At 36.0% G+C, this 8,399-nt stretch overlaps 1 protein-coding gene across 4 annotated transcripts in view; it reads right to left on the bottom strand.

Annotated features, from left to right (window-relative positions):
* The window catches only part of Golga4 (golgin A4), a 121,929-nt gene that overhangs the window by 95,219 nt on the left and 18,311 nt on the right, over nucleotides 1-8,399 (bottom strand). For all 4 annotated transcript variants that reach the window (XM_005383706.2, XM_005383707.2, XM_005383709.2 and 1 more), the window contains exon 2: nucleotides 7,521-7,610. In XM_005383706.2, coding sequence (XP_005383763.1) covers nucleotides 7,521-7,610 — 90 coding nt within the window. The remainder of the gene's footprint in view (nucleotides 1-7,520; nucleotides 7,611-8,399) is intronic.

Below are 8,399 nucleotides of genomic sequence, written 5' to 3'. Positions count from 1 at the left end.
TATATGAACATATGTTTACAGTATATATGAACAGATAATCACTAAACAGAAAAGAATCCACTAATTACCTAGCATTGTTTCTATATTTCATTTGATAGACTACCCCCAAAAAGTTGATTAAAAAAATAAATTTAGTTCTGGAATTTAAAAACAACACACCCAGCCATAGTGGTGCACCTGTAATCTTAGCACTTGAGAGGCTGAGGTAGGAGGACTGCTGCGAGTTTGAGGCCAGCCTGGGCTACATAGTGTGCAAGGCCAGCCTCAAGAGGCCAGCCTCTCTTATAGCAAGACCTTGTCTCAAAGCAACAACAATAAAAAAAAATATGTAAGTTAATACAAAAAATTTAACAGATGAACTCCCCGTATAACAATGACATGTCTAGTTTGGTCTCTAATCCATGAGAAGGTCTCAGACAGTAAAGGAGACAGTAGGATAGAAGGAAAAGTAAACCCATCCTTCCTTTACAGATTCAATATACAATGGGACAGAGACAGAACATCCCTAATAGCCTCCTTTTTCTACATAACCCCATTTGGTTCTCTTCCTAACACAGATGAGAGTAAGGAAAGTAAGCGGAGCAGCACTTTCCCTCTTCATGGCTGCTCCTACTATACATTAGTGAGCAACTATGATGAGAAAGGCACCATGCTAGAGATCTGCATGCTTCCTTATTGGTAAAACCACAACTCTGAGTGAAACATGTTACTATTCTAAAAACATTGAGAAAACCTGAAGCCTTGAAGAGTAACTTTCAAAGACCCTCAGCCTACAAGCAGCAAAGCCAGGATGTAAATCCAGACTCACCTACATGACACCAAAAACCGTTCTCTCCCCACTAGTCTCTGACAGGTCTTACAAAAACCAACTTTTTACTCTCTCAAAATCATTAAGACTCAGTCACTATTTGATGTGATCCCATTTGTTGATCCTTTGTAATATTTCTTGTGCAATCTGGATTTTGTTCATAAAGTCTTTGGCTGCACCTATGTCTTCAAGAGTTTTACCTATGCTATCTTCCAGCAAACCATTTGTTTTAGTATTTAGATCTATGGAAAGAAGCTGCATGGAAACTTCTCAAAAAAACTAAAAGTAAAGGTTCCATTTGACTCAACTATTCCATTTCTAAGTATCTTCCTGAAAGAATTAAAGTCATATCACAATTATACATGCATACTCATGTTTACAGGAGCACAATTTATAATAGCTAAATCTTGTAAACAGCCCATATGCCCACCAAGGGTTGAAGGATAAAGAGAATGCAATATTTATATACAATGGAATACCACTCTGCCAGGAAGGAAAAACTTGATGCATTTTTAGGTAAATGGATGCACTTTGAGACTATAATCTTAAGTGAAATAAGTAAAACACACAACTTTAAATATCACATTGTTTCTCTTGTGTGAGAGACCCAAAGTATAAATAAGGAGCAAAATAAAGGATAGATGTTAAGAAACAGGAAGAACTTTTTCAAATGGGAAGGGGAATAAGAGATGGGTCGGGGAAGAAGGCAAAAAGGGATTTAAAGAAAGCAAGTTGAAGGAAAAAAATGGAAATAGGGCTTTTGCACATGGGGACAGGAAGGATTGGAGGGAAGGAAGGAGAAAAAGACAAAAAAAGGATTAAGATGTGTTATATACTGTACATATACAAATTCCTCTGATGAATGTGATCATTATGTACCAAAAACATGTACTAATAAGAAATGTATGGGCTGGGCACATAGCTCAGCTGTACGAATGCCTGCCTAGCAAGCACAAGGTCCTGAATTCGACTCCCAGTACCAAAAAAAGTAAGAAAAAGTTATTTTTACATTATAAAAAAGATTCAGCCACTTAAAGGAAGGAAAGACTGATACATTTAATAACATGAATGAACTTTAAACATATAATGCTAAGTAAAATAAGCTAAACACTAACTGTAGCATATTATATGGTTCCATTTATATGAAATATCCAAAGTAGGGGCTGGGGATTTAGCTCAGTGGCATAGCGTCTGCCTGGCAAACATGAGATCATGAGTTCGATTTCCAGTACCAGAAAAAAAAAACACCGAAATATCCAAAGCAGATAAAAACAAAGAAACAGCACAGTAATGGCTGCCAGAAGTTGAATGGAAGAGGGAATGGGGAGTGAATGTTTAATGAATGCAGAATTTTCTTTTGGGGTGATAAGAATGCCATGGATCTAGATAGATGGGATGGATGCATAACATCAGGAATGTACTAAATGCCACCTAATTGTTCACCTTAAATTGGTATATAAATTTTATCTAAAGTTAAAAACCATTGGAGTAGAGCAGAGGGCAGAAGGATGGTAGCTTCCTTTGCTCCAATTAGTCCCTTATATGATCCCATACTCCATAGTTGTCTAAAGTAATTCAGATCTAGGGAAGTAAAAAAGATTAATCTCATAGGATCAGGGGAAGGGAGAGGGAAGGGTAGAAGAAGGTGCATATCATCAAAGTATATTATATTCACATATGAAAATGCTGCAATGAAACCCACTATTCTGTATAATTAATATATACTAATAAAAAAATTCATCTCAAGCAACAAAAAAGTTCTATGTTAAGGATACTGAGGCTATGCCTAGGATCACCAGGAGAAAGTGTTACAGTCAACTAGACAGATCTGCCATTAGGGAATAAAGAGAATGTCAATGCTAGGAATCTGTATGACTTCAGGATCAACTCAAATTCAATTTACTCTCCTCTGCTTTCAATATATTATCATAATGTTTTTTATGCCCCTATAAAGAAGTCTGAAGTACTTTAACCAAAGATGCACTTACTTGGACTTACATACAGTATTAACACAAGAAAGTAGACATATGAGGATTTTCAGCACTAGCTGAAAAAATGTAAAACCTTTAATTGACCAGAAAATTAAGGAAACTATTTCTACTTTCCAAGTATTCTAGATACACAGTAGTACCTTGGTTCACAAATTTAATTCTTTCCATGATTCCATATGCTTGTAACTTGGTGGCAACCAGAATTGTAGAGAAAATTAAGTTCATGAACCAAGGTACCATTGCACCTTACTTTGTCTACTATAGAGATGAACAAATTGTCATATTTAGGACTAAAATTTCTATTTTTGCTTTAAAAACAAATAAAACACGGGCTGGGAATATAGCTCACTGGTAGAATACTTGCCTAGCACGCAGGCATGCAAGGCCTTGCCTGGCAAGGTCCTGGGTTCAAGGCCCAGTCTCTGCACTATTAAAAAAAAGTCCAGGTCCCATGTCTGACAAAATGCTTTCTAACTTAGCGGTTTTACAAAATTAATAACCTAGAGAGTGCAGAGGACAGATCATTTTTATGTAATGCCCTTTTAATTGACAACTTAGACATGAAACTGGACAGGCCTCTATGTACTGTAAAATAAGCTGAATTAAAGTTTTAAATTGTACTTTGTTAAAAAAAATACCTTTTAGAATGTCAGAAAAGTTTTAAAAGCAAGGAAACAAACTGATAACACTGATTTGTCCTTCTATTAAAAACCATCACATAAGCTATACATATACTGGATCATTAGTACTAATATCTTTTTTTTTTTTTTTTTTTTTTGGTTTTTCTCCGGTACCGGGAACTGAACTCATGACCTTGCGCTTGCCAGGCAGGCGCTTTTGCCGCTGAGCTAAATCCCCAGCCCCCATTAGTACTAATATCTGAAGAAATAAAAAATAAGCTCTAGGGCTGGGGGTGTGGCTCAGCATGTGTAAGGCCCTGAGTTTGATCCTCAGTACCACAAAATAAACACCCAAGCAAACAACTGGGTGTTAACTTAGCGTTTTTAAAAGAACATTCAAACTATCCCTTTCAGAAAACATTTTGTAAAGATATACTCAATTAAAATGTCTTAAAGCATCCCAGATAAAGTAAATCTTTAAAAAGCAGTAATAAATCATTTTCAGGATTTCAACTGTACTGTATACAAACCAATGCACTATAATATCAATCAATATATTGAATACAGGAATAATACCATTAACAAAGATTGCAGAAACTACTATTCAGTTCTGCAGCTTTCATTAGAATTGGTTACATGTATAAACTAAGTTCAACATTATACCTGACACCACAAACTTAAACATAATATTCCAAATAAAGCACAGGAAAATAAGGTGTCATGGATAGTATGTATATACTCTATACTGCCACACAACTTTGTCAAATCATTTAAATATATGTGCCAAGGATATAGTGTATATACCATTAACCTTGAAAGCAAAAAAGGCTACTACTATAGTTTGGATCATAAAATCTCCCAAAGGTCCATATATTGTTAAAAGGTTAGTTCCAAGTCTGTATTATTAGGAGACAGTGAAAAACAAATAAGACTTAGTGGAAGATATTCTGGTCACTGGAGGAAAGCCCTTAGAGAAAACAGGAGGACCTCGACCCCTTCCTTTTCCTCTTTTCCCTGTCCTGGCCATGGGGTAAAGGGAGTTTGCTCCACTATGCCTGCCATGAGTTACTATCTCACCACAGGCCCAAAAGTAACTGGGCCAACTGAAACCTTTAAAATTATAAGTTAATATAAGTCTTTTCTTTTTTAGAAGTTGATTATTGCAGGCATCTGGTATAGTAACAGAAAGCTAACACATATACTATGTTTTAATTTTATTACAGTGTATCTACTAAATAAAGCTTTATTTCATTTTAAAGTAAACTTTTCTCAGAACAATCAAAAATATCTTCCAAATTTTTAAATTTACATACATCCTATGACTTAGGAATCTCATTCCTAGAAACTATCTTACAGAATAGCATGGTAGCACGCATTTGGCCAAGAATGGTAGCACATCCCGGTAATCTCAGCATTAATGGGAAGCTGAGTCAAGAAGATTGGAAGTTTGAGTCCAGCTGAGCAATGCAGTGACTAAGAGCTTGTCTTAAAATAAAAAAGGGGTACTCATATAGCTCAATGTGAAGACTTTTAGTTCTATCCCCAATACTACTATTTTAGAAAATAGCATTGCGCCAGGCATGGTGGCTCATACCTGCACTCGGAAGGCTGAGGCAGGAGGATCGTTGTGAGTTCAACACAAGCCTGGGCTACAAAGTGAGCCCAAGGCCAGTCTGAACTAAACAGTGAGACCCTGTCTCAAAAAGAAAAAAAAATTTTAAAAATAATAAAAAATAAAGAATAGCATAATAAATGCATATTTACAATGCTTACTATAGCACTATTTGTAATCCTAAAAGAGTTATAAATTTTGACTTGTATGAGGCTTTCTCCAAACTAATCTATAGAATCAATGCAAACTCAGTCATAATTTTTAGAGGTTTTGCTCATGCTTTATCCTGAGTTTGTTTTTGTGAAAGATAACTGACTCAAAGGTTTATATGGAATTATATGGAAAGGAATAAAAATAATCAAGATATTCAAGAAGCACAAGACGGCAGGACCTGCTCTACTGAAGGCAGGAATACATATCTCTAGTTATTGAGACACTGTGATACTGGATCAGAACCAGAAACTATGGGACACAATAGAGAGCTCAGAAACAAAGCCAATCAAATATGCATACTGAGCTTCTGAAAAAAAAGTAGAGCAGGAGCTTGGAACATAGGTGTGTAGAACACTGGCCTACCATGTACAAAGCCATGAGATTCAAGCCCCAGCACTGCAAAAGAAAAACAAAATAAAACCCAAACAACAAAACAAAAAGAAAAAAACTCCAAAGCAATATGGAAAAGATGGAAGACTGAACAGACATATTATGAGAGGTAAAACTTAATTCCCATCTCGCACCAAAATGAAAAATCATTTCCAAAGTATAGATCTAAATGTTAAAGTAAAACAAGACCAAAAAAAAAAAAAAAAATACTCTCCAGTAAGAAAAGAATTCTTTAACAAAAATTAGCCATCAAATTAAATCCTAATGAACTGGAGAGTACAGTAAAACTAAGAACTTCTGTTCATCATAATGTGTTTAGCATGCACAAGGCCCTAAATTCAGTCACCAGCACCACCAAAGGAAGAGACAGATACAAACCAAAAAACAATGAAACAAACAAAAACTACCAAGCAGTATGAAACAGACAACCCAACAGAAAAACGGGCAGGAGACAAGAAGTACATAAAAGCACAGACTGTCAAATGACCAAGGAACGATGAAAAATTCAATCTTACTCACCAGAAAAATACAAATACAAACTGAAACAAAAGACTATACATTTATCAGAATTAAAGACTAACAAGAGTATAGAGCAACAATAACTTTCATGAATTTCTATTGGGAAGGTAAATTTACTTGTTTGCAGTACTAGAGATTGAACCAGGGGCTTTTGCACTGAGCTATATCCTCAGCCTTTTCTTTTTTTCTGTAACGTTGAGACAGGGTCTCACTAAGTTGCCCAGGGTGCGCTGGAACTTGCAGTCCTCCTGATTCAGCCTCCCAGGGTGCTGGGATTATATGTGTATTCCACCACACATAGCTGGAAAAGAAATTTTCTACAGCTATTCAGGAATACAATTGGCATTATCTTGTAAAGTTTTGAAACTAGTTATGTTCTTTGAACCAATGACTCTATTCCAAAGTATATGCAAAAAGAAACACAGGTACATGTGTACCAAAACAAAGCACAATAATGTTCACAGGAGCATAAACTTGAGACAACCCAAATTCACTGTAATGTTTACATTTAAAAAGCATACATAAGTGCAAAGCTATAAAGAAAGGAAGCAAATATAAAAAATTCAAGATGGCTGTAATTTTTCAGCAGGAGGAAGGAAGCACTGAAGTGCTGGAAGTGTTCCTTTTCTTAACCTGTGTAGTGGCAACATGGAGACTTACTGTACAATAATTCACTGACTTATATTTACATCTTGGCTGGGGATATAGCTCAGTGGCATAAGCGCCTGCCTGGCAAGTGCAAGGTCGTGAGTTCACTCCCTGGTACCAAAAAAAAAACAAAAAACGAACAAACAAAAAAAAGAAATGTGTATACATCTTATCCTTCTCTATTTATTTACTTATTTTTTGGGTTTTTTTCCTGGTACCCGGAATCAAACTCACAACCTTGCTCTTGCCAGGCAGGAGCTGTGCTGCTGAGCTAAATCCCCAGCCCCTTATCCTCTTTATTTGTGTTATACTTCACAGAAAGAAAAAACATTGGGGAAAAAATGAGTTTTGGTATCAGCTGCTAACTACATAGAATGAGTCAAGTCACTTTTTCATCTTCACTTACCAGTCTGAAAACACGGTTTTTTCCCACGAGACTGCATTAAATGAACTATTATCAAACTATTCTGAAAGTGTCAAATATTAAACACAGAGTATATTACCTTCTCAAAGTAAGATTCACAAAGAAATACTTTACAAAAGTATAACTTCTGTTTGAAAAGAACAATAGACTATGTTACTGTACTATAATAAAAATATCTAGGAATTAAATAGTTATCAAAATAATTTCCCATTTTCATTATCAACAGTACAATTACATTTTGGGTTACTTTCTTGTGGAGAACATTACTATATTATAAAAGAAATTTCAAACTTACCTCTCTATTGGGAATTACTTCATCAAGTTGCTCTGTAAATGAAGATGTCCTGCTCCTAGTTCCTGTTGTTGTTGAAGAATTGGAGGAAGCCTAGATTTAAAAATTATTGTATAAATTAGAAGACTAAATTGACTATGTACTAGGTAATTCTCAGTCCATCCCTAAAAACTCAGTGAAAAGAAGAAAAGCAGAAAAGAAAGAATAACTAAAATGTAATCAACTAAAAGACCCAGGCTACCTACTGGGTCCTTAGCCTGACTTTACCACCAATGAGAACTATAATCTCAGCTAAATGAAAATTTTAAGGGCTATGTCATTTTGTTTATAAAGTTGTGCTGGTAACATAATATGCTAATACTAGGAGAAACTGAAGCCAGGTGAGAGGTACATGGAATCACTACTATCTGTGCAATTTTTCTATAAAACAAAATGGTTCCAAAATTTAAACTTCATTAAAAATGTAAGGTTGTTGCTGGGTTTGGTGGTGCACTACCAGAATCCCAGCACCTGGGAGGCAGAAGCAAGAGGATCACCGTGAGTTCAAGGCCAGTCTTAACTGCATAGCAAGACCCTGTCTCAAAAAGGGATCTTTGAGGTCTTAGTGGCACAACATCTGCCTGGGAAGCACAAGGTATTGAGTTCAACTCCCAGTACCAAAAAATACAAAACCTAAAAGTATAAAGCCAAAATTTCAATACTCCCTCTACCTATAACAAAATAGATCTGAACTCCTGCTTTTGCTGCACCACTAAGAGAAACAGATCCCAGGTCTGATTCCCGGGGCTCCAAGAAGAACTCGACAACTGCATTCATCTGCTACCACTGTTAAAAGCCAGGCCACCTCAAGAGGAACTGCCCTAAGAGGCCCCATGGGCCATG

Source organism: Chinchilla lanigera, unplaced genomic scaffold, assembly GCF_000276665.1.
Source record: "Chinchilla lanigera isolate Chin_1 unplaced genomic scaffold, ChiLan1.0 scaffold00020, whole genome shotgun sequence".
Classification (NCBI taxonomy): domain Eukaryota; kingdom Metazoa; phylum Chordata; class Mammalia; order Rodentia; family Chinchillidae; genus Chinchilla; species Chinchilla lanigera.
The sequence above is the reverse complement of the archived record's forward strand: the minus strand, read 5'-3'. Positions and strand labels throughout refer to the sequence as shown.